The sequence below is a fragment of the Acipenser ruthenus genome, chromosome 7 (genome assembly GCF_902713425.1).
Source record: "Acipenser ruthenus chromosome 7, fAciRut3.2 maternal haplotype, whole genome shotgun sequence".
In the NCBI taxonomy this organism is placed as follows: domain Eukaryota; kingdom Metazoa; phylum Chordata; class Actinopteri; order Acipenseriformes; family Acipenseridae; genus Acipenser; species Acipenser ruthenus.
This window is the reverse complement of record NC_081195.1, coordinates 67,217,873-67,242,377: the sequence shown is the minus strand read 5'-3', so window position 1 is coordinate 67,242,377 and position 24,505 is coordinate 67,217,873. Positions and strand designations below refer to the sequence as shown.

Genomic DNA, 24,505 nt, shown 5'->3' with positions numbered 1-24,505 from the left:
CGGCTGAACGGGAAGAGCCTGTAATCGTATCCCTTAAATCTTTAAACTCGGATTACTTTTGTCAACAAATCCAGACGAAAGTCCAGAGCGTGGTGGCTGGATTTCCGTCGTGACCGTGTTTCTTACGGAGACATAGGACCCGATGAAACACTGAGGTGCACTTAAATGAGTTGCGTAATTTACGACCCTACCACTGTGGAACTTCACAGCGCCTTGCCGCCCATATATTTACTTAACGGGAGACACTGCGTTTTTAGAACGCTTTCATGATAGTGTAACAGCTATAGGTATTTTAAATGGTTAACCAAGGGGTAGAAGTTATAATTCTAACGTTTAAATAAAATGTATTGCTAACTCCCGGAGGGAATGTTTTGGCAGTAGCCCCCATTTAAAATTCCAGCTAGCGTTGTTTAATTACTGCATTCATTTTCGGTTGTCTTACAGTTTAAGATTCTAATAACCCTCTTGCAGGGCTGCGATTCAACCAGTTAGGGCTACAAAAAAAACCCAAAAGACTGTGTTGGATAGATGCAAATTTATTAACAACATATTCTAATGTACACAATACTTCACATTTATCAAGCACAGTATTCCCAGCATTAATTACTAGAAAACAAATAGTAATATACCATATGTATATTAGAGTCTAAATCATAAATAATTAACAGAATTGTTGCAAAAAAATGAAATGGCCATAAATTCATAATTAATTCAGAATGAACACCACAGGAACACACCTGAATATCTTCTGCACTTCCTCAGAGTTCTAAAGGAATTCATTTTTAATTCAGCTCTTCAACTACCTGTATTCATTCCATGTTCCTTTGTAAGCGATGTTTATCCCATGTATAAGGCATGCATTCACACATGCATGATCCCATGTATAAGGCATGCATTCACACATGCATGAAGGAATACTTCTCACAGTCCCCCGGTGGGCGAGTAAGAGGGTAAGAATTAGTGAAGAATAAACAGTGAATTCATTAGAAACGGATGGAGGGGAAAGGGGAACCTGAATGTTTTTTAAATCATGATGAATTAACATGGCTGAATTCAAGCTGAATGACTTCTCAGAGGAAGTGCAGACGATATTCAGGCGTTATTCCTGTGGCATTCAGCCGGAATTCATTAGGAATTTGAGGCCAGTATTGGAAAGTATGAGCATTAAAACATAACGGCTGATCCTTCATCCCAAGGCTCTGGCGGAGCTGCTGATTGCCTGGCACTCTAGTTCCTCTTCATCGCCTCCAGCAGGCGCAGCAGGTGCAGGAACAGGTTAATGATGTCCAGGTACAGGTTGATGGAGGCCAGGATGTACTCCTCAGGGGAGAGCTTGTGCATCAGCAGGTGGGTGTCAAAGATGATGAAGCCACAGAACACAAGGGCTCCGGCACCAGCGAACACCAGCTCCACCGTCTCATTGTGGAAAAACAGCTGAGCGACAAAACACAACGGGAATGGTTTGGTTCGGGAGGGGGAGGGGTTTACAATACATTTAAACTTTCTTTGTGGCTCACGTTTTAAATAAAAACAATTTTTAAAAAGTACTTACCCTCATGAAACTTGCAATGATCAAAATCCACAGGCAAGCGAAAAGCCTGAATACAAGCAAACAAGCATGCTTCAGAATAATGACTCCAACACAGCAAGAGAAACCACTCGAATTGGGTTTTGCACAGGACAATAAACTAACTACAGTTACTTTCTTGTTTGAAGTTATAAATATTGCTTGTGGGTAAAGCCAAGAAAGGACAAAGTAATGATCACAGACAACAGAGACAATTCCCCAATTAGAATAATTTCAAACCAAGTCAAATCAGGGAAATTGGGACAAAGGCAACACATTGTGCAGGCTGAGACCGCAGGGATGACAATCTAACTAATTCTGGTGCTTGCAGTGAATATTCTTGACATCACAGAGTGGTTATCTACCATGGCAGAGAACTGACATCACAACCTGCCCCCAGTCCAAGGCTCTCCTACTGGGAGTCATGGTAGTCACTCCAGCCTCGTTAGAATACAGAACAAGTGAAATCTACTGTGGCTACCTGTACAGGGCTGAACTTTACAGGAAATCTGTGGTACTGCCACAGCTATCCAAGTTGTTTCGTTACCATTCTAGCTCTAAAGAATATTTGTGTATCTGTGGATAGATTAGAGGAGCTAGGCAGTCAAAGAGTGGGGGGAAAAGCTCTTCTTGTTCTCATTGTTGAAGAGGTCAAACATATCGCTAATGAAGATGGGTGCAAATCGGGGAATGCAGTTTGTTTGACGTATTTGTTGTTGTTTTGGGACAGATTAAGCACTAACCCGGCTCCTAGTTTGCTGAAGTCCCTCCTTGATTGGAAGGTGTAGGCAGTCAGGCCAACGAACACAGCGGCAGTGAGAGCAAAGGCCTGGAGCACCACAGAGTACTCGTAAAACGTGACTGAAAGACAACAGCAGCAATTAATACTGGAACACATCAATCGCCAGGGATGGAAAGAAGACTCCCATTGCAGAGTAGTTTGAGCCATTCCTGGTTTTACTAGGAGTTTAACAAAACACACCAGAGCATGTTACTTATGCACTGTGGCTAATCAAAAGCATACTAAAACCTGCGATAGGAGTCTTATTTCCATTCCCGAATCAAGAACCAAATGTCTGAAAGGGTTGGTTAAAGTAATACAAAGTAGTTCAGCACATTTGTTGCTGAACTCCAATACATGAGGCACATGTTACTCTTCATGCAAGTGCTAGAACAGAGATCTGAAGTTCACTCACCTGCAGTAGCAACAGTCACAGCTTCAAAAAGTGTCTGTGGAAGAAGTATTTAAAAAGTGTGCTCAGTCAAGATGAACAGGCCTATACTTGACAGCGTACAGGGTTTTTTTTTGGGGGGGGGGGTAAACACTTACGAAGCCAAGGAGCAGGTAAAGGTTGACTGGGTGCTGGTGTCTGTAGATGGCCAAGGCAAAGATAAGACCGAGCGAGCCAACAGTTGATACCAAAACTAGAGCAGGGCTATTGGGAGAACAGAACAACAGGGTTATAAAACACACTCACCTGCACAGCTACACATATGCCTGTCTTAGAGGGCACCACTGTATATATGAAAGGACTGAATTGTATGTATGCATATTTTTGTGTAATCTAGTATTACTGCTCTAAACCAAAGGGCAGAGATGGATACACTCAGCACACATTCATAAAACACAAAAATGAGCCTTTACTCTATTTACTATTGGTAAACCCGAGATAATGTTACAATCAAAATCCAATGGATTTAGATATCACCTTGAATATAAATGTGGAGTTTGCCATTATTCTGACATTGCTGCAATGAAAGCACTGCTCAGTGTCTCGGGGAGCGGAGAGCTCATCGGGATTTCACAGTGTATTACTAATACCTTGCGTGAACAAAGCTCTTGATGGAGTCACTGTACATGAAGACAGCTGACGTCACTGTGGTCAAAATAATCTGAATGGAAAGGATGCTGTACACCTTCCGCAGAAAATCTGTCAAACCAAGGAAGATAAACAGTGGTTAAAACAGAGGTGAATAAACCCGCCACTACATATCTGCAGAGTGAATGATAAAAGCCATATGTAAACCTGAGATTAACCATTTTAAACTGGGTTGAACAGACGAGTCGTGGAAGGACGAACTTCGGCCAGCCCTGATTAAACCCATCTGAGCGACTCCATGCCATTTCACTGGGGCCATATGACTAATCGACGGCATTATAGTCGCTTGACTGAAAAGGGATTCTATGAACAAACATAATACATCTCCCGGCGTCTTTATTTTACATTTTAAACGACTGTTCCATACAAATGCAATTACCAATGGAAACCAAACCACGTCATTGTGTATGCTGTGCAGAGCCGTGCGCACGTTATTTGTTTAGCAATCCAGACTTACTGCAAAATATTATCGATCTGCGCAAAACAAATACCAGCAAAAATATGACTAATATAGGCTAAATAAAACCGCACATACACAGCAGTACTTAACATTACATAAGAGAACACGTCAAACGTACTAGGTTTCGTTTTAAAATAGATGAAAACAATATAAACATGTAATAAAACACACGTCAACTGTATTAGATATAGTGTATTTGAACAATTTGTCTGGTGTGTGAAAGATATAAAGACCCTAGTATTTTTTTATGAAACTGATATTCTAGAATTTAGCCGCCGCTGTTATAATTTCGATTTCCATTTTGTTTTTTTTCTACTTACCCATTCGGATTTGGACGCTGGCCGTCGCCACATTCGTCCCGTAGTTAAAATCATCTTCGATTGAAGATCGTGGATACTTCTCGGTTTCCATTTTAGACAACAGAAAAGTACAACCACGATTTAAATACAACAGTGAGTTCTTCTCTTCCAAATACGTATCAACAATCTTATCTCGTCAGCTTCACTTCCGCCTAATCGCATCAGAGTATATCGAAGGCTTGACACCAACCCAAGGCCTGTGTAATCAAACGCAGAACGGCATCAAACCAGATCATCTGAAAAGTACAGAGGTGCAACGCAAATACCCACCACAATGAGGTGCACGGGTGCTAAGCAACTGAGCTAAAATACAATTAAATACAAAAAAACGTTTTCTGCTACTACCTGCTGCAGTTGCTAGAGGCAAAGACATTTCAATCTCAGCTATACAGTAGCTCGCCTTTAAAACGCTTTCTTTAGTTTACTGAAACAAAATAGCTGACTGAATAGCTCAAAGACAGTTGAAAGAAAGGGAACAAGGTGGAACCAGACTGCATGAAGACACAGCTTCAGTATGTTTGTGCTCATGTTAAAACACAGCATCAGTTTATTTGCATTTGACTGCATTCCCTTCTACAAAAGAGTAGCGATTGCTGAGACGTGCAGCCTTTTCCACTCTAGTAAGTCACTCAAGATAAATGAGTCTGCTTGAAGCAAGATAACAGGGAGCATCGGGCTTCTGTAACAGGGAGAGACATCAAGGAGACTGTACAGATCTGGGCTGTCTGTCTTTGACAGATGTTGAAGTAGTTTTTTAAAAAGTAGTGAGTAGTTGTTTCGTGATGAAAGAAATGCACAGTCCTTTTCTTCAGATATTAGTTTGGTTTATTCAATATATACAGGTTTAATTCTGGAAACAAAAAGAACGCTCAAAGCAAAACAGTACAGATCAAATTTTCATATGCAAACTGCACGGTGCAAAACTGAACTTCAAAACAAAACAGAACAAAATAATACAATGCATTACTGCAGGTTTGATCCTCCAGTACTTCTCGATCGACAAGTCTCCAATACTAGTCTTAATGAAAGAGAGAAGTGAGCTGAGCTGAGTGCACCTCGATTAAGTAGCCACTGACCTCAGCCCAACCCGTCTTCCTTTTGTGGGTTCAATCACCCCAGGCAACCCCCTGTGGAGAGTCTCATGTCCGTGTCGTAAAGAAAACTGGTTCAGCCTCACACTGCCTAAGAAAGTGTTATCTTGGTGTGGCCGTATACACCCAAGTCTAAGCTATCATGCTATAAGCTATCATGCTATGGTCATTACCATATGTGTAAGTATTTATCATGCGTGGTAGTTATGTGTCTCTTGTGTTTCAAGCTACAAAAATAGTAAAATAAACCTTTATGTACAATTTCCCTATCTCTCTCCTTCTACTCCTTTGCTTCTTCTGTGTGGATGTCAATGGCATATACTCGCATATACTTCAATTCCGATCTATCACTCTTGAGCAAACATTTCAAATAACAGCACATCAATACAGTTGACAAAAATGCAGCAGTCATCAGTACACATGCCCCTCAAAAGATCAGGTCCCACCAGCTATCATAATATTTAGGGTCCACTAAGAACTTCCATGCCATCTGCCATTTGGCTGCTTCACTTAATATTAAACCCACATTGTCTTTTAACAAACTCAAACTAAAACCAAACAGTTAATCTTATCATTTCTTAAGTGCATATTTCTCCAACAGATGTGCTATCTCCCCTTGTTTAAACAGCAGGAATAATTCAGAAGCTGTGGTACTGTACTGTAGAATCTCTTGAATGATTTAAAATGCTGCTCATCAAAGTGTGGGAGCTGTTGATAAAGAAAGATGGGAACCCGCATGAGGGGAGAGGGATGTGTTTAGACTTTGCAGGGACACCCTGAGAGCAAAATGTCAGCTGGAAAATGAAGCAGATTCAATCACAAAGTGCAGTTCGGCTCATTGCTCATTTTCTATGGAGTTATTCAAACACAGCTTCCTCTTATTAGTGCACTGTTTCTGCAAAACAACAGATTCTCCTGCAAACACTCAATAAGCTGTGCATGTGTGGTCTGGGAGGGACTGCATGGGGATAAGTTCATCTGCCACGCCTGCACTGGGTGTAGCTCATACAGTGCATGTACAAATTGTTCTGAACAATGCTGGCTTCAGAAAACTAAATCACAATATTACTTTTCTGAAAATGTCACTTTTCTGTGTTGCTTTTTTTGTGTGCATTTTAACCTGCCTTTCCATGGAGTAATGCATTTATATTCTTGGCAGCGGATATGTACATTATGTTACTTGGAACAGAATAATTATGAGGCTTAATGGTCAGCATTTAAGATGGGAATAAAACCCAGTTATTTCACTGCCAAGTTAACAGCTTCCTGCTGATGGAGTGCTGAGATGCATTCAAACATTGGCAGCAGCTGGGGCTGTTTCAGCTCAGTGCTACCACCAGGGGTCACTGTTTCACAGAGCCAGCCATTTTAATATTAAACGAGCAAGATTATTATTATTATTTATTTCTTAGCAGACGCCCTTATCCAGGGCGACTTACAATCGTAAGCAAATACATTTCAAGTGTTACAATACAAGTAATACAATAAGAGCAAGAAATACAATAACTTTTGTTCAAGCAAGAAAGAAATTAATAAATAACACAATAATTGAACTGTTCCTATCTTTCAGCAAAGGTGTTCCTTCCTGGTAAAATCGCGCTGAGAAATAGTACTGTATTTGTATAGTTTTTTCCATGCTTCTACTTTTTAGTACTATCGTTTTTTTTGGTTTTAACAATAACATGTGATTTACCATACTGGCTGGTACTGTGTTTTGTTACCATGGTCAATTTACCGCAGTCAACTTTTTTCAAGCAGATCTGCCAAGATGTGATCATCATAACGAGTGAGGTTTGATTGAAATGTATGATATTGAATGCATTGTCAATTGCTCTCTTTTAGGATCTAGGCTACTAAAACTGAGCGAGATGTGGCATGTCTGATCAGATACACATATTTACACAGAAAAGAGGTACCAGAGACAGAGGCACCATTTTACAATCGTACACAAAGATCTTCAGCTTTAAAAGGGAAAGGGGAAGTGAATTACAGGAAGAACTGGTGAACCAACCGTCAGGAGTGGGTCTTTGTGGTTACTGTAGAACTGCAGGGCGTGTCTGATTGCTTTCACCAGAGTTTCAATAAGATCGATCCTCTCCGATGTTGTTTATTGTTGACCATGGGCCAGCCTGACTCAAGACTTTGATTGCGTTCCTCATTGGCAGATTCAGCCCAGCTCCTTGATCACTAATACACACACGATTAAAACGCCGTCATTACTATTATTAATCCTATGTGCAACCCCCCCCCCCCCCGCTTCTCATATATTGAATGGTTTGGTCCAGCTCCTCTCTCTGTCCGCTTCAGAGCGAATGAGACTGAGGTTTTGAAACAGAAGTGCATCCGTTTGCAAAACAAGACGTGTAAGGCCACAAGTAGCCTTTATTTGTTTGTTGCGAATGAGTTTTATCTTTTAAATAAATGTTTAGCTTATTGTATCTACATTATTTCTTATATATGGGTCTAAAATAAGAACTGTCCCAATGATTACATCTAATTGTAAAACGCTGACACCTCAGCACAGAGTTGATACAGGTTCCCTTTACCTCATTATTCACACCTGTTGATACAGGTTCCCTTCACCTCATTATTCACACCTGTTGATACAGGTTCCCTTCACCTCATTATTCACACCTGTTGATACAGGTTCCCTTCACCTCATTATTCACACCTGTTGATACAGGTTCCCTTCACCTCATTATTCACACCTGTTGATACAGGTTCCCTTCACTTCATTATTCACACCTGTTGATACAGGTTCCCTTCACCTCATTATTCACACCTGTTGATACAGGTTCCCTTCACCTCATTATTCACACCTGTTGATACAGGTTCCCTTCACCTCATTATTCACACCTGTTGATACAGGTTCCCTTCACCTCATTATTCACACCTGTTGATACAGGTTCCCTTCACCTCATTATTCACACCTGTTGTTCCAGACCAGGCGCGCTATATTCAATCTTTTTTCTTACGGTTATTGTATTCTTTGCTTATTTGTATGGGTTACACGCCTGTATATCTATCTCCATATATTAATAGGAGCAAAACAGTTCAATATTCTACACGTGAAGTGTGGAAGCGGTGCTCTCCCTGCCCAAGAGAAGTGGGGGGAGGGGGGGCAACCCCCAAGCACTACACCCCTGGACATTTATTTTTTATTTTATTTTTGTAAAATTTGGGACAGTCTTTCCGGGTTTATGCAAAACTCGTCACGTGTTGTAGAAAGAGGCGGGACCGGGGCATTCCCAGTACACGGCTGTAGTGATACGTGAGCAAACTGCTGTCAGAAAAGAACATTTTACAACGGGACAGGACATCAGTGAGAAGCGCTTTTAATATACAACACCATGTCACGAATGACGAGTTGTGTTTTAACAACATCCACGTCCCTTTTCGACGTCCCGCCATTAATGATAGAGCAGTTTTGTAAAATACTAGACAGCAGTGATGGAGATCTTGGGTGGAGGGCTCTCGGTAAGTGGAAGTTTTCAGTTTCATTGGTAATGCTTTAAACAGTACGACATGTAAGTACGTGTTTATTATTATTATTATTATTATTATTATTATTATTATTATTATTATTATTATTATTATTATTATTATTATTATAAAGATTACAAACTATTATTGCACTGGCACGTACTTACATTTGCACACTACTACTATTAATAATAATAATAATAATAATAATAATAATAATAATAATAATAATAACAATAATAATAATAATAATAATAATAATAGTAATAATGTGTTAATATTTTATATAACGCAGTCGTGATCCGACACTTTGGAAACAAGTTGGATTTAGTTTTCCCATCTGTAGACAGTGGTGCACTGAATGGTGCAACTAGCTCTGAAGAGCAGCTTCTGAACCCATAGTCAGACAGACAAACACCAAAAGCAGACATCGCAGCAAGAACATTAAGGAGGATTGCAAGCATCATAAAAAGCTCAGGGGGTTGTAGAGGAAACGAATGCAACGTGTACTGAAGCTGCCCGCTCTTTAACTGTGGCAGCTGAGCGGATCTTGCCGGACTGGCTGGAGGTGCGTCGCGTGGAAAGGATGAGCGAGCAGGGGAAGAGCCGGACCCGTGAGCTGCTGTGGAGCTGGGCACAGAGGAACGGGACCGTGGGAGACCTTGTGCACATACTGCAAGAGATGGACCATCAGAGGGCGATACAGGTCTTCAGACAGCAAGGTACAGAGAGAGGGGCAGTTTAAAAAAAACTGTCCTTTAAAAAGCCTCATTCATATATATATATATATATATATATATATATATATATATATATATATATATATATATATATATATATATATAATTATATATATATATAGGTGAAATTCTCACCAAAAAGGTGCAGGTACTCTTATGCACAATCGGGTGTAAAAATTGAGACAATTTGAGTGCAAATGAATAAATACTTTTAAAATGTGTACATATCGGTACATGATACACTTACGAATACAAAATAAGCCTTAGAAAATAACTGATCAATTACCCATTCACCATAAACAAGGAATCTGAAAATACTGAAAGCTTTGTATCCTCTGCATGCATCACTCAGTCATGTACTGTAGTATAACACTTAAGATAAACCTTAAATGACAAGCATTAAGAAATATTACACTAGCGGTAACTGCTGTAGAGAGGGTTTTGTTTCATGATATCCTAAAAAAGGGATGATGTTATAAAAATGGTATTACAAAACAACAACTGTGCTATAAAAAAAATGACAGAAAAAGGTCTGAGTCAAACAATGCACAATATGGGCTAAAATACCCCTCACAGGCTATACTACTACTGATGATGTACTTGACTTGACCATCTGAATCTCCATAGTATTATTATTATTATTATTATTATTATTATTATTATTATTATTATTATTATTATTATTATTATTATTACCCAGGGCGACTTACAGTCATAAACAAAAAATACATCTCAAGAATTCTCAGCAATCATCCCCAGACTTCCCAGAGGGGGAGCTCAGACTCTGAATAATAAGTGCATGTTAGTTCTGTTCAACTATCTAATGTTGTGTTGACAGCTATTTCTTGTAACTTTTTTCCCTCCTCCACAAAAGCAAAACTTTTGCTATAAAAGCTTTTTCCTGTAATTTATTTATTTATTTGTTTTCAAGAAATTTCGAGAAATTATAAATTTCCATTGGGGTATGTAAACTTTTGACTACAACTGTGTGTGTGTATATATATATATATATATATATATATATATATATATATATATATATATATATATATATATATATATATATATATTAGCTCAAAGAGCCAGCTGCCCAATGTTTCAATATGTTGTACATATCTTTCTCAAGGGAGAAATATATATATAATCTATTCAGTGAAGCTGTGACTGTGAGGTGCACTTTTCAGCTGTATATATATAATCTATTCAGTGAAGCTGTGACTGTGAGGTGCACTTTTCAGCTGTATATACAGACGTGCTCAAATTTGTTGGTACCCCTCCACAAAAAATGAAGAATGCACAATTTTCTCTGAAATAACTTTAAACTGACACAAGTAATTGGCTTCCATCATTGTTTATTCCATATTTAATAGAAATCAGACTTTGCTTTTGATTTTTTATTCAACATAATATTGTAAATAATAAAACAAATGAAAATGGCATGGACAAAAATGATGGGACCGCTAACCTAATATTTTGTTGCACAACCTTTAGAGGCAATCACTGCAATCAAACGTTTTCTGTAGCTCTCAATGAGACTTCTGCACCTGTTAACAGGTAGTTTGGCCCACTCTTCCTGAGCAAACTGCTCCAGCTGTCTCAGGATTGATGGGTGCCTTCTCCAGACTGCAAGTTTCAGCTCTTTCCATAGATGTTCGATAGGATTCAGAGCAGGACTCGTAGAAGACCACTTCAGAATAGTCCAATGTTTTGTTCTTATCCATTCTTGGGTGCTTTTAGCTGTGTGTTTTGGGTCATTATCCTGTTGGAGGACCCATGACCTGCGACTGAGACAGAGCTTTCTGACACTGGGCAGTACGTTTCACTCCAGAATGCCTTGATAGTCTTGAGATTTCATTGTGCCCTGCACAGATTCAAGGCACCCTGTGCCAGGCGCAGCAAAGCAGCCCCAAAACATAACCGAGCCTCCTCCATGTTTCACTGTAGGTATGGTGTTCTTTTCTTTGAAAGCTTCATTTTTTCTACGATTTTCCTCTTGCGGCCGCGCCCAGAGAGGTTGGCTACAGTTCCATGGACCTTAAACTTCTTAATAATATTTGCAACTGTTGTCACAGGAACATCAAGCTACTTGGAGATGGTCTTGTAGCCTTTACCTTTACCATGCTTGTCTATTATTTTCTTTCTGATCTCCTCAGACAACTCTCTCCTTTGCTTTCTCTGGTCCATGTTCAGTGTGGTGCCCACAATGATACCAAACAGCACAGTGACTACTTTTCTCCATTTAAATAGGCTGAATGACTGATTACAAGATTGGAGACATGTGTGATACTAATTAAAGAAACTAATTAGTTTGAAATATCACTATAATCCAATTATTTATGATCTTTTCTAAGGGGTACCAACAAATGTGTCCAGGCCATTTTAGAATATCTTTGTAGAATAAGCAATAATTCATCTCTTTTCACAGCTTCTTTGATTTATTCTATGACATACCAAAGGCATGCAAGTATACATGATAAAATAGCTTTTAATTTCATCACTTTTCAGGAGGAATAAAGCATTATTTCAATGAGCTGTAAGGGTACCAACAAATTTGAGCACGTCTGTATATAATCTATTCAGTGAAGCTGTGACTGTGAGGTGCACTTTTCAGCTGTATATATATAATCTATTCAGTGAAGCTGTGACTGTGAGGTGCACTTTTCAGCTGTATATATATATATATAATATATTCAGTGAAGCTGTGACTGCGAGGTGCTCTTTTCATGTCCTCTGCACCCACCTTCTGTCATGTTATTGCAACTGCTTTCCCATGCTGATTTATACAGATAGGAACATTTGAAATGCATGTGGTGTTAGAGTGTCTATTTCTGTACAGAAATATAAGCAGAATGGCATGCACTAAAGCTCAGCCCTGTACAGAGGAGAATCACCCATTATTCTAACATGGAATAACTACTGTGACTCATTAATAAATACGGAAGTCTTCAGAAACCACCACAACAACTTTCTCTGGAAGCAGAAGAAGCACACACAGCATGAACATGTACTATAAAGAGAAGTGTGTACCAGCGGGTGACTCTCGGCCAGCATTTGGTTTTGTTATAGGAAGTTATCTATGGATTACTAAACCATAACAACTATAAAACACTCGTGAATGACGTTTATGAAACAGTTTTAACACTGCTTCAAAGGGGCTGAACAAAACTGCTGACAGTAAACTGAGAGCTAACTTTATCAAACAGAAAATGGGTGTTGATGCAAGTAGGATTTTATCAGTGTGTTTAACAGAGTATTGCTTTCATTCCAATTGTGCTTTGTTAATGAATATCGTTTTTGTTAAGTACTGCCTGCTTTACACATTAAGCATCAACACAATATAAACTTGATGTGCCATTGCATGTATGGTGTATTAGGCAGAATTTTTCAATACTGTACAACAACTTTAAATAGCAACTTGTTTACTTTCCATGTTAAAGAGCAAGTGGCTTCTGGTGTCATGTTTGTCTCTGTATATGTTACTGACCCTTAGCGCTGTCTGGTGTTTGCAGTCTTTTTGAGTGGCTGCCACTGCCTTTACTCAAACCTGAGCTCAGGAGCTGCTCTTCAGCTCTAAGTGCCTGCCGTAGATGCATGTATCCTAGGCTAGATCAGCCACAGTGTCTGCACCAACTAGTGGGGTCGCTTTCCTTCTGTTTCTGTACACTGCTGTGCAGAAGAGAATGTCAGTGCTTACTCTGGCAGATCAAGCCTGTGCAATGAGAACAGAAGAGCAGCTCCCAAAGTCATTGTCAAAACTGAAGTGACTCCAATAAGAGCCAGTCAGAACGATTGCGAACCACATGACGAGGTAAGGGGGTGTATGAACAATGCTAACCGGTGTGACAATAACTGAAGTGGTATGATCAGATCAGGTCCATTGACTCCCATTGTATTGAGACCAGGGCCTTTCACAGGTTTCTTGGGTTTGACCTGCAGGTGATTGTATTAAACTGTAGACTGTGAGCATGCCTAACTCATGCATCTTGTTGTATTATTCTTTATACTTTTAGGGTTAACATCTGCATCTTCACCATGGAGGTGTGATCATTTGAAGGCTGGAGAAATCTCTGATCATAGGGCATGTTATCAGGTAACATTGCAAAGCTTTGCAGCATTTAAGCCAATGTTTTAATGGTGTATTTTTCTATGCATATGGTCTGTATTTGTACAGTACCTGTAACACTAAATGCCCACACACTTTGCAGTTAACAAGAGGCTTCCAACAGAAGGTTTTATTTTTGTTAGTGGTTAATATACTCTACCCTCGTTTTAGAGTGCGTGTGTTCTTTCCAGTTGACTGACACTTGTCTCTGCGGTATTGCACTGTGGTTTATGGCACGTTTCTATGCACTGCTGCTTTGTGGAAAGTGTTTCTGTTTTTTTCATTTCTAATGTGCTACACAGATGGTGAATAATGCTGATGCTTGGGAGCTGGCTGATGAATCACGCGCTAGATCAGGTAAGAAGACAGATTCATATAGTTTATGAATTTGTATTTTGTTATATTCTAAATTTAAAGGTGAAACGTGAGAAACTCAGTCGCTTCCTTTTCAAAGCGTTTACTTTGTTTTGTAATGAAGTCCTGTTTGTTAAAACATATTTTAATGTCACAAAAACAAAACCTTGAGAGTGCTTCAGAGACCTGGAATTGTGTTTCTTAGTTGTTTGGTTCTAGTTTTGTAAAAGTAACAGGTGCGTTTCATCTTTCAAATAATAGGAGTTAATTAAAGACTGCAGTAAATGCTGTGAAAATAGAAGCCTTCTTTGAGTGTTATAGAAGTTAAGGGGGAATTGATTAGTTTGCAATTAGTAATAAACTAAAATGAACAAGATTATCAGTTAGTGTTTGTGCTACTTAAAAATATAACTGAAGTTGACTAAGTTTCCTTACGATAGCTTTAGATATTAATACGTCAGATCTTGTTGTCAATTCTTCTAATCTTAACAAATCTTAATATCCCCACCCCTAAAACTGATCAGCTTGTTTTCTCAATGTTGTATCTGTACTGTATATTGTAATGTTAATTAGTGGGTCTGTGAAGACCCCAGGGGAAAGCACCAGCTGGATTAACACTGAGTTAAAGAGCGGCGGTGTTCAGATCCGCCACGGTTTAGACCATTAAAATAGGCCCCATTGTGTTTCCACTCTCCCAGGAGCAAAGCAGCAGTCATTGATCAGCTATCCTGACATTATCGAGGGGACCAGGAACTTTCACCAAGACCTGAAGATTGGAGAGGGGGCCTTCTCTGAGGTGTATAGAGCAGTGATGAGGAACCAGGCGTATGCTGTGAAGTTATTCAAGCAGGTATACTTGGATAATGCAGTTCTGTGATGCTCAGCCCAGCTCAGTGAATGAATTGAGCAATGTGAATACATGAATTAAATCAGGGAGACTGGCATACTGTTAGAATATTGGGGTTATATTGACTGCTAGTGCACCACATAAAGGCTTTGACTGGCATCACAGGTGAACCTTAGCTGCTCCAGCCTGCCAGCAGGTATCACTTGTCTGCCGTGGTGCTGAAGGAGTTTTTTAGGCTAAGAAAGTAGTACAAAACAGCAGTCGTCTCCCCCAAACCCCAAGCATATGAAAAGAAAATCTCTAAAGAAAGATGCTTCATCTCTGTTTAAATAGCTGATGCTTTAGGACATGCACATAGAGCCCAAGCTTAGTACCATTGAGTAGAGATTGCTGAGCTATTTTACATTACTCTCGTTTAAAAATCACTAGAAAACAGCTTCTCATCTCTCTTACTAAAACAAATTACAGGGAAAACAGACTGAATGGAAAAAACTCTGGAAACTCTTCATGTCGGAAATAAACGTTCTGATTTTGTAAGTACATGGATGAAGCTGTCATGCATGCATGTATGTATGTATGTATGTATGTATGTATGCATGTATTTAATGTATGTATGTAGGTATGCATTAGGCATGTAAGGATTCATCATGTGTCGATAAATCGTGATGCTTTCTTTACATGATGTATCGGATCATAATAGAGGTATGTATCGCCTGCATGTCTAATTGCTTGCTCTGTATTATATATTTATAATGGTCTCCTGTGTTTCTAGGTACCACCATCCACACATTATAGAACTGAGTGGTTACTGCTCAGACAATGGGAGCTACTGCCTGGTCTATCCCTACATGCACAATGGCTCACTGCACAGCAGGCTCCACTGTCCCCCGGTAAGGCACCACAGACTAGCCAGGACTGTAAACAGACACCCCCATTTCCATTGTTAGGAAGTGGGGTGTAGTCTTGTGTATATCACTGTGCTCTGTTCCGATCAATACAGCAGTGTTGTGGTTAGCGTGTGTCTTTAATTGAAGCCTTTCAGATATCACAGTTCTCTGCAACCGTCCTCTTCCCCCTCACCAGGCTCAGGGCAGTTGTTTCTACATCATTCTTCTGGGACTTTTGGTGGAACCAGAAACAGTGCCTATTATCTTGCCTAAATCTTAGCTCAATCAATGCAATGGGAGTGTTTTCTAGTTCTCTGTTAAGGCTGGTCATTTCAAAATAGACTGGGCAGTTATTTAGTTTGAAGATTGTATGTATTTTTTTCTCTGTTTTCAGGACAATCCCACATTACTTCCTTGGGAGACACGCCTCAACATTGTCAAAGGAACAGCACAAGCCATCCAGTATCTGCACACAGCCCAGCCCTGCGCTGTCATATGTGGCAGCATCACCAGGTAGCTCATTTTCTTACACTGTTTTTGAAGATATAACTATAGTAATGCCGGAGTTCACTTAACTACATTACATGTAAGCACAGTAGACCCTTGGTAATCCAAACCGTGGTACTGTGAACTGAACCATGCTGCCATCATAACGAAATGCATGCTAGTGACAGCTGTAGAAACCCAGCTTCTTCATTTTGTGATAAAGGTTTAAAACATAAACAGATGTGTCTGTATTTTTTCTTTAAAAGGCAAAAACATTAAACAAAGACTAGTAAAGCATGTTTAGTCTGGTATGATCAATACAAATCACTGGTGGGAAAAGGGTCCGTTCCCAACTGGAGCAGATTATCAGGTGCCCTGCACTATTGCAGGGGTGTAGCATTGCATAGCATTGCATTGCGTCATACTCACACTGCTTGGCCCTTCGTTCCAGAAATAGATGACTGTGACATTTTAGTGTTTTTTCTTCATGCAAATCTCTCGTTTGTTGACCTCCTCAGTGCAAATATATTGCTGGATGAACGCTTTGAACCCAAGCTGTGTGACTTTGGCATGGCCAGCCTGAGGCCTCACACTGTTAATCACAGCAGCACCATCAGCCTGGACCCAGGTACCCGCAGAGCTTGGGGGTACCAGCCAGAGGAGTATATCCGGGATGGCAAGCTGTCAGTCAAACTGGACGTCTACAGCTTCGGTGTGGTGAGCATCAGCACTACTCTGTGCACTTCATGCAGCTCTTGAAGCTAGATTGTGCTCAAACAAAGCCCTGGTATTCAGGTCTTTGATAACAACTGCTCAAACAAAGACCTGGTATTCAGGTCTTTGATAACGACTGCTCAAACAAAGCCCTGGTATTCAGGTCTTTGATAGTGACTGCTCAAACAAAGCCCTGGTATTCAGGTCTTTGATAACGACTGCTCAAACAAAGCCCTGGTATTCAGGTCTTTGATAACGACTGCTCAAACAAACCCCTGGTATTCAGGTATTTGATAGTGACTGCTCAAACAAAGCCCTGGTATTCAGGTCTTTGAAAACGACTGCTCAAACAAAGCCCTGGTATTCAGGTCTTTGATAACGACTGCTCAGACAAACCCCTGATATTCAGGTCTTTGATAGCGACTGTGCTCAAACAAAGCCCTGGTATTCAGGTATTTGATAACGACTGTGCTCAAACAAAGCCCTGGTATTCAGGTCTTTGATAGCGACTGTGCTCAAACAAACCCCTGGTATTCAGGTCTTTGATAGTGACTGCTCAAACAAAGCCCTGGTATTCAGGTCTTTGATAACGACTGCTCAAACAAACCCCTGATATTCAGGTCTTTGATAGTGACTGCTCAAACAAAGCCCTGGTATTCAGGTCTTTGATAACGACTGTGCTCAAACAAAGCCTTGGTATTCAGGTCTTTGATAGCGACTGTGCTCAAACAAACCCCTGGTATTCAGGTCTTTGAAAACGACTGCTCAAACAAACCCCTGGTATTCAGGTCTTTGATAGCGACTGTGCTCAAACAAAGCCCTGGTATTCAGGTCCTGATAACGACTGTGCTCAAACAAACCCCTGGTATTCAGGTCCTGATAACGACTGTGCTCAAACAAACCCCTGGTATTCAGGTCTTTGAAAACGACTGCTCAAAAACCCCCTGGTATTCAGGTCTTTGATAGCGACTGTGCTCAAACAAACCCCTGGTATTCAGGTCTTTGATAACGACTGTTCAAACAAACCCCTGGTATTCAGGTCTTTGATAACGACTGTTCAAACAAACCTCTGGTATTCAGGTCTTTGAAAACGACTGCTCAAACAAACCCCTTGTATTCAGATCTTTGATGGCGACTGCACTCAAACAAACCCCTGATATTCAGGTCTTTGATAGTGACTGCTCAAACAAACCCCCAAACCCCTGATATTCAGGTCTTTGATAACGACTGTTCAAACAAACCCCTGGTATTCAGGTCTTTGATAGCGACTGTTCAAACAAACCCCTGGTATTCAGGTCTTTGATAGCGACTGTGCTCAAACAAAGCCCTAGTATTCAGGTCTTTGATAGCGACTGTGCTCAAACAAACCCCTGGTATTCAGGTCTTTGAAAACGACTGCTCAAACAAACCCCTGGTATTCAGGTCTTTGATAACGACTGCTCAAACAAACCCCTGGTATTCAGGTCTTTGATAGCGACTGTGCTCAAACAAAGCCCTGGTATTCAGGTCTTTGATGGCGACTGTTCAAACAAACCCCTGGTATTCAGGTCTTTGATAGCGACTGTGCTCAAACAAAGCCCTTTGCATTTCCTAGGTGATCATGGAGGTGTTATCAGGACGAAGAGCTATACAGGAGGGCCCGCGACACACTCTGCTGGTGAGACTGGGAATATACTGGCCCTGCATCAAGATGGATTCATAAACAAGGGTTTCCCTTTACAAAAGTTTACCACAGTATTTTTGCAGTTTTACCACGTGTTTGCCATAGATATACCATGCATTTACCATAGTTTACCCTGGTTTTACCATATTTATTAATATGCTTTACCATACCTTGCTATTCTTTACAGTGCTTACTTATGCTTTCACTATGCTTTATTGCACTTTGCTATGCTTTTACTGTGAGAAACTTTCATAAGGGTGTTAGCACCCCAGTAGCTTCCACACTTGGTTAGATGCTAACTGAAGTGAATCTTGGGTCGGGGGAATGTTTGGCAGCTAAGATATTTTCTTCTGAATGGACGTGTTTGTTTGGATCCACTTCTTCTCAACTAATCATTTATTCATTTGAAAAGTCATTACTGGCATCTCTCATACTGCCATCTCTAATACCAGATTGGATTTAAAACCAGGATCATGGCTGCTGATAGATGGTATTGAATGATTACCCCAGGACAGGAGACATGGAGCCCATGTGTTTCTTGGGCACACTTTACAATAAACAACGCTTTACAACGCTTTTATTCGTACGGTGCTCCGCTTGAATTCCTAATGAGTCGGTGGATCCTCATATCTTCACAACTTGAAAACTCATTACAAACAAAAATACAAAACACACTGCCAGAAATGCTTTTCAGAATTAATGATGTACCTGGCTTCAAAGATTTTGGATCTAGGCAAGACATTTCTAGTGTTAATATTTTTTAAAGAAAATTATTCTTTATTTATTTTTTAAATATAGGAAGCAAGTAACTTTTTCTTAATAAGAAAAGCATTTTTACGAAAGCTGCATTTTGTTGTCCCTTGACTGGCCTTAGTGGTGAGGTTTTTCTGTACTCTATAATCTGTGTTTCTGTTAGTGGTGAGGTTTCACTGTATTCTATAATCTGTGATTCTGTTAGTGGTGAGGTTTCACTGTATTCTATAATCTGTGTTTCTGTTAGTGGTGAGATTTCACTGTATTCTATAATCTGTGTTTCTCTTAGTGGTGAGGTTTCACTGTATTCTATAATCTGTGTTTCTCTTAGTGGTGAGGTTTCACTGTATTCTATAATCTGTGTTTCTGTTAGTGGTGAGGTTTCACTGTATTCTATAATCTGTGTTTCTGTTAGTGGTGAGGTGTCACTGTATTCTATAATCTGTGTTTCTGTTAGTGGTGAGGTTTCACTGTATTCTATAATCTGTGTTTCTCTTAGTGGTGAGGTTTCACTGTATTCTATAATCTGTGTTTCTCTTAGTGGTGAGGTTTCACTGTATTCTATAATCAGTGTTTCTGTTAGTGGTGAGGTTTCACTGTATTCTATAATCTGTGATTCTGTTAGTGGTGAGGTTTCACTGTATTCTATAATCTGTGTTTCTGTTAGTGGTTTCACTGTACTCTGTAATCCGTGTTTCTGTTAGTTGTGAGGCTTCACTGTACTCTGTAGTCCGTGTTTCTGTTAGTTGTGTGGCTTCACTGTATTCTGTAATCTGTGTTTCTGTTCCAGAGGGACTTGGTCACAGAGGCGGTGGAGAGAAGTGGCGGTGTTGACTCCTGCCTGCAGTTTCTGGATGAGAGGGCCGGTTCCTGGCCCCACGCTGTCTCACTGAAGCTCTTCCACTTAGCGATCGACTGCACAGCATCCCGCGCCAGGGTCAGGCCTCTGATGAAAACTGTAAGTACTGACCAGTACATGAAGCATCATCCCTCAGAATTTTACCAAAATAAAAGCGTAGCACACTGTAATAAAGCACAGTGAAGGCCAACGGTAAGCATTGTAAATCACATAGAGGAATGGTAAAGCATATTAAAAACACATGGCAAACAGTTGTAACCTATCAACCACTAAGTAAGTTTTGTGTTCCATTCTTATGCTCCTTTGTAACTAGTTTAATAAATGAATCGTTGAGATCTGGTGTTGTTCCCTCACCTCTCAAACTGGCCGCTGTTACTCCATTATTGAAGAAAACAAATCCTGACCCTGAAGCTTTATGTAATTACAGGCCAATCTCAAATCTGCCTTTTCTGGCCAAAATTTTAGAACGGGTGGTAGCGTCTCAGCTTCAGTCCCATTTAGTGTTAAATCAGCTTCATGAACCTTTGCAATCCGGTTTTAGATCTGTGCACAGCACAGAAACTGCCCTAGTTAAGGTAGGAAATGATTTGTTGATGGCTGCAGACTCAGGCTCCCCATCCATTCTTGTTTTATTGGATCTTAATGCGGCCTTTGTTACTGTGGATCATGACATTTTTTTACATCGTCTGAAGGACCTCGTTGGTCTTTCCTGTACTGTCCTTCATGGTTTACCTCATATCTGTCAAACAGAAAGCAGTATGTTACCTTAGGCGGGTTAAAGTCTGACATTACCTTTGTTACAGCTGGTGTTCCTCAGGGTTCTGTTCTGGGACCTCTCCTATTTAATATTTACATGCTCCCACTGGGTCAAATAAGTAGGCACTGTGGCATTCCATTTCATTGCTATGCTGATGATACACAAATCTATTTTCAGACTAAACCGGATGTTTCTTTGGCAGTTTCTGTACTCAATAACTGTCTGACTGATATAAAAACATGGATGCAGCAAAATTTCTTGCAGTTAAACTGTAGCAAGACAGAGGTCATGTTGTTGGGTTCTTCACATGAGGTCAGGAAAGCTGGCAATTTAGGGTTGGTTATTAATGGGCGTGAGATTAGTCCAATATCAGAAGTTACTTACCTATGTCTTTTGAGGTTCACATTAAGAATATCTGCAGTGTCCTTTTTTCACTTCCGGAATATTGCCCGCCTTAGGTCAACCTTGTCTTTGCCGGATGTGGAGAAACTAATTCCTGCCTTTATTACATCAAGGTTGAACTATTGTAATGCCTTGCTTGCTGGTGTTTCTTTAAAATCAATTAATCAGTTGCAGTATGTGCAAAATAGTGCTGCACGGCTTTTATCAAGATCTAGGAAGCATGAGCATATATCGCCAATCCTGGCATCATTATATTTGCTACCAGTAAAATTTTGAATAAATTACAAGATCAAGATGCTGACGTTTAAGGCTTTGCATGGCCTTGGCCCATCATATGTCCGGGACATGCTTAACCTTTATTTGCCACAGCGTAACCTGCGGTCTGCTAATGGCTCTAATCTGCTTGTGCTGAAGACAAGGCTTTTAAATCTGGACTCAAGACATATTTTTATCAATTGGCTATTTTGTAATTGTGCTTATTGTTTTACAGGTATTTCTCTTTTTATTTTTTGTTTTTCAGTTTTTATCTGTTGTTGAGCGCTTTGTGATTACTGGAATCAAAGGCACTATATAAATAAAATTCATTCTTCTTCTTCTTATTAGCCGTGGGAGGCACTGATTTCTTTTTTAACTGACTTGCAGAAAAGCACTTTATCAGCGGTCTGACCAGACATTCTCGTATCCTTTCATGTTTGCACTGGTCATTCCCTGTTGGTGTTTCTGCTGCGATCATCACATGCAAACTAACGGCTGAATGTGGGGAAGTGAGACGGTAAGCAAGTCAGTGTAGCGCAGGATTCACTGTACAATGGTGCACCAAGGGGATTCAGTGCAGCACTTATATTCTTACCCACCTCGCTGCAGAATAATCACCTTGGAGGAGTCCTTTCAGAAGTCATTTTGCTGGACTAGTTAGTTAAGCATGGCAGATAATGATGGAAGCAGAAACAACAGTAGAGGATACAAAAGTATTGATTGCCTTAGTACTGTAATGTGCTGTGAACACTGATGTTTGTATGCTATATGCAGGTGTTGGACGTGCTGAGTGAACTGAACCCAGCCTGTTACTCAGCAGAAGATCAGCCTCATACACTGAAAGACATGGAGCCTCCCCCTCTGACTTACGCACAACCCCACATGAGCCTGCCAGTGGAGAATGATGAAATCCAGGATTTTCATTTCCAAACCCCAGAGCTGAACACAGACGGTTCCCATCAAAGGGAGCAGGGGAGAGCCCAGAAGAGCCCTTGTGAGTGCAGCCAGTCTCAGGTCATGTTCAGAGGAAGTGACTCTGGGATGAATGCGAAGGGAAGTGAGGCAATCGCTGGCAAGTCACCCAACAGCGTGTGGAGGTTCCTGCTCCCAGGAAGCAGCGCCGAGGACTGGCCTGTGTCTCAGCGGCTGCCAGGCTCTTATTGCAGCAGAGCAGTGGAGTGCAGCTGTGCCTCTGAAGAAGCTGGAGGAGAGTGTGAGGAATGCAGAGCGAGTGGGTTCCTCTTAACAACACCTGTTACCCCCAGAGGCAAGTGCTTCTCCTTTAACTTACATCAGCCCGATATTTACTTTATCATATAATAAAAAATACATTTGAAAAAAGCCACTCACAATCGTGTGTGTAAAGGGTAAATAAACACCATTTTCAAGTTACAAAATGAGAAATAAAAAACTTAAACTGTGTTAAATTAAAGACTTGCTGTGTTAATTTCCAACAGGTGTTTTTCCATTTTAGAGTTGAGAAAAAGGTTTATATTTTGTACATGTATATTGTCATTACCTAAGTGGTAATACTATCAAGAAGCATTCTGTGTCAATACTTGTTATTAGGAAAGCTGCATCACCTACAGTAACACATACTAGCCAGGTATGGAAGATCATTATACAAAGGAAAAGTACTTGCTTTGCACATATTATAATTATAAAGGGGGGGGGGGGGGGGTGGAACTTGAAATCAATTTTGTAAGTTTTCCAAAAATTGTTTCCACAGACATCATCCAGTCAGCTTACAGAAGACGAGTGCTATGAACAAAGTGTGCAAACCTCAGGAATAGTGGGACACAAAGAAACAGCCTTCTGTCAGCTTTTTATTAAATATTCCAAGAAGAATATATAGTATGTCAATATTACAAAATACATTTCAAAGTATTGAGACATATAATATTCTATATATTTTTGGTATTTTGTTTTATAATAACATGCAGTTACAAAACGCACTGTGAAATAAGCCGTTAATATGTATTGGCAAAATGAAATATTAAAAACATGCTTAAAAAAATGAATTTCAATATGTTGTGTATCTATAATGGTATGTAGACAAAGAAGCCTAAAACACCATGAAAATTCAACAGGTTTCTGATCATTTGATGCAGTTTTGTAATAATAATTAAGTGCATTCATATTCCCTGTGGTACTGCACACATATTCAAGTTATGCAAAAGTTTCCAAACAGCTTATCTTAATTGTTTCTGGCAGCTTACAGACAACATTGTGTCACTGTGTGTCATACATTCGGTAAAACAGCTATCTGTGGCATTCAATGAACCTGAAGTCAAATTACAATACATTTCCTCAGTGAAAAGCTTGGCAATGGAATAGAAGAAAGGTTCGGAAGTAGATTTAATAATTTGATGTTTTCGGACCAAGTTGGTTTTACCAGTATTTTCAGAGATTACTGGTATTTGATTCTGCAATAAGGAGGAGCAAATTATTTCATCATTTATGTGGTCTGCTTTTATCTGGATATTGTGCAATACTTATGAAGTCAGTCGACATCAGTTGAAGCAACAGGATTTTCCACTTTGATGTCATTCCTACCAGGTTATATTGTCCTTGGAAGCTAATGTAAGCATAACCTAATTTAAGATCTATTTTTGGGATTAACTGTTTATTATTTAAACATGCTTTTAAATATAGCTTTAATAATGAAATGCTTTAATAAAATACTCTATGTAAAAACATGATAGGTGTGTATCACGAAACCCAAGTAGTTAATTTTGAAAATGACTGTTCAACAGTGCTGTTTACGTTTCTATAAAACATCCAGAGTGATCCACTGTGTGGAAGATGGCTTTGTTCTGTACAAATGTGGCAATAATAAAAAGGGA

At 39.9% G+C, this 24,505-nt stretch overlaps 2 protein-coding genes across 3 annotated transcripts; one reads left to right on the top strand and one right to left on the bottom strand.

Moving 5' to 3' along the window:
- Positions 1-520: 520 nt before the first annotated feature.
- Positions 521-4,476, bottom strand: tmbim4 (transmembrane BAX inhibitor motif containing 4). Its single transcript, XM_034024780.3, has 7 exons — positions 4,228-4,476; positions 3,390-3,498; positions 2,898-3,003; positions 2,764-2,797; positions 2,311-2,428; positions 1,553-1,598; positions 521-1,434 (listed from the first exon to the last, which is right to left on the bottom strand). Exons 1-7 carry the CDS (start codon positions 4,316-4,318, stop codon positions 1,228-1,230), a joined length of 711 nt encoding a protein of 236 aa, XP_033880671.2. The 5' UTR covers positions 4,319-4,476; the 3' UTR covers positions 521-1,227.
- A 4,122-nt stretch (positions 4,477-8,598) lies between these two features.
- On the top strand, positions 8,599-24,505 carry LOC117414498 (interleukin-1 receptor-associated kinase 3-like). 2 transcript variants are annotated; one of them, XM_034024270.3, is made up of 13 exons: positions 8,599-8,834; positions 9,380-9,562; positions 13,591-13,670; positions 13,985-14,039; positions 14,735-14,886; positions 15,352-15,416; positions 15,656-15,773; positions 16,165-16,283; positions 16,775-16,973; positions 18,565-18,627; positions 20,177-20,344; positions 22,434-22,926; positions 23,389-24,505. In XM_034024270.3, the coding sequence occupies exons 1-13, from the start codon at positions 8,708-8,710 to the stop codon at positions 23,424-23,426; spliced, it is 1,860 nt and encodes a 619-aa protein (XP_033880161.3). In that variant the 5' UTR covers positions 8,599-8,707; the 3' UTR covers positions 23,427-24,505. The 2 variants fall into 2 exon arrangements, with proteins under 2 accessions (XP_033880161.3, XP_058883668.1); XM_059027685.1 differs by lacking the exon at positions 23,389-24,505 and having other exon boundaries at positions 22,434-23,336.